The sequence below is a fragment of the Mustela lutreola genome, chromosome X (assembly GCF_030435805.1).
Source record: "Mustela lutreola isolate mMusLut2 chromosome X, mMusLut2.pri, whole genome shotgun sequence".
Classification (NCBI taxonomy): domain Eukaryota; kingdom Metazoa; phylum Chordata; class Mammalia; order Carnivora; family Mustelidae; genus Mustela; species Mustela lutreola.
This window is the reverse complement of record NC_081308.1, coordinates 125,424,837-125,426,845: the sequence shown is the minus strand read 5'-3', so window position 1 is coordinate 125,426,845 and position 2,009 is coordinate 125,424,837. Positions and strand designations below refer to the sequence as shown.

General features: G+C 38.1%; 1 protein-coding gene across 1 annotated transcript; it reads right to left on the bottom strand.

The window, feature by feature from the left end:
- Positions 1-651: 651 nt before the first annotated feature.
- LOC131821115 (uncharacterized protein C9orf85-like) lies at positions 652-950 on the bottom strand. The gene is made up of 2 exons (XM_059156873.1): positions 874-950; positions 652-778 (listed from the first exon to the last, which is right to left on the bottom strand). The coding sequence occupies exons 1-2, from the start codon at positions 948-950 to the stop codon at positions 652-654; spliced, it is 204 nt and encodes a 67-aa protein (XP_059012856.1).
- Positions 951-2,009: the final 1,059 nt, after the last annotated feature.

The following is a 2,009-nucleotide window of genomic DNA, read 5'->3' as shown; positions in this document are numbered from 1 at the left end:
CTGGATGAAAGTTTCATAATTATTTCAGTATCATACATAATTTATATTATCAATGTATAAACTTAGCCTGTTTTCTATAGGTTTTTGCTATTTCTCATATCAGGACTTCACAGAGTTATTTTGTAAAACCCTCGAAAGTCAAAAGTTGTTAAGAATTTCGTGTTTTCCAACTGATTTTTAATGTATTAATCTATTTGATTGTCTTTGTGTCATCTAAATCAGTATCAAAATCTAAATCATCACCCTATCTTCATTTTTTTCTGCAACTTCTGTGGTTGGAATGTCAATTACTTCCAGTATTTTCTGATCGCTTATTAAATGGAGTAGTAACGTCTTCTTTCTTTTCTAATTTTTTAAAAGTATTTTATTTATTTATTTGAGAGAGAGAGACAGAGATACAGAGAGCACTAGTGAGAGGAGGCGGGGGAAGCAGGCTCCCCACTGAGCAGGGAGCCGGATGTGGGGCTCAATCCCAGGACCCTGGGATCATGACCTGAGCCAAAGCAAACTGCTTAATGGACCGAGCCACCCAGGCATCCCACAATGTCTTCTTTCTTTCCATATTTTCCACAAACTCCAAATTCACAGGCACATACTCTATACACTATGCGATAAGAATCCTTCACTGACGTTTTTAATTTTAACATATTTTTAAGGCTTTGACAATGGTTTATAATTGCTGTATGTTACACACATTTCAAGACCTTCTTTATGCTGCTGAAAAACTCCATCATGAAGCTTTGCATTAATTTTTTTGGTCTGAACACTCTTATCAAACCTGTCACTTTTTTAAGATTTTTATTTATTTATTTGACAGGGAGAGAACTTAAGCAGGCAGAGTAGCGGGGAGAGGGAGAAGCAGTCTCTCCAAACTCGTCATTTTTGAAGCTAACTGTATTCTGATGCCTCTGAGGCCTGGAGCAAGCCACATACCCCTTCTGGGAGCTCATCTGAAACTATGGTCCCCTCACATTGCACAAGGAAGGAACAGGGAAGACCAAAATGCCAGGAACAAGCCCACAGAGTCCACGCTTCTGTCCTCATGCTAGTATATTTTTTAAGTTTATTTATTTAAGTAATTGCTGCATCACAATGCAGCAATTGTGAACTTGAACTCACAACCCCAAGTCAAGAGTCACATGCTCTTCTGACAACCAGCCCGGCACCCCTCACATTAGTATTTTTTATTATTATTTATTTTATTTATTTATTATTAGTATTTTTTTATAATCGTGAGACTATAAATGGTAATCTGTCAGCTATATTGGGTTAAATAATAAGGTTTTTAAAAAATCGATATCAGGGCGCCTGGGTGGCTCAGTGGGTTGGGCCGCTGCCTTCGGCTCGGGTCATGATCTCAGGGTCCTGGGATCGAGTCCCACATCGGGCTCTCTGCTCAGCGGGGAGCCTGCTTCCCTCTCTCAGTCTCTCTCTGCCTGCCTCTCTGCCTACTTGTGATCTCTGTCTGACAAATAAATAAAATCTTAAAAAAAAATCGATATCAGCTGTTACTTTTGATCTTTTTTAATGTGGCTACTAGAAAATTTTAAATTACGTATGTGGCTCACATTGTATTTCTTTTCTTTCCCTAGCTTTATTGAAATATAATTGACATGTAACGTTGGGTAAGTTTAACATGTACAATGTGATGATTTGATACACATATATACTGTGAAGTGATTTCCACAATCATCTTAGTTAACACATTCTTCAGCTCACACCATTACAACATTATTGTTGTTATGATAAAAATATTAAAGCTCTCCTATCATAGCAACTTTCAAGTATACAATACAGTATTGCTAACTGTAGTCACCATGCTGTACCTTAGATCCCCAAAACTTCACCTTATAACTGAAATTTCTCCCTTTGACCAACATCTCCCTATTTTTCCCACCCCTCATTCCCCGGCAACCACCTCTACTCTCTGAGTTCAGTGTTTAGGTTCCACCTCTAAGTGAGAGCATACAGTACTTGTCTTTCTCTGTCTGACTTATTTCACTTAGCTT

Bases quoted from the DNA above. Each gene is read 5' to 3' on its own strand.
- LOC131821115 (XM_059156873.1), bottom strand. From the start codon at position 950: ATGAGCTCCCAGAAGGGGTATGTGGCTTGCTCCAGGCCTCAGAGGCAT. The intron at 779-873 runs GTTTGGAGAGAC...AAAAAGTGACAG, and splicing joins GTTAGCTTCAAAAATGACGA to GTTTGATAAGAGTGTTCAGA.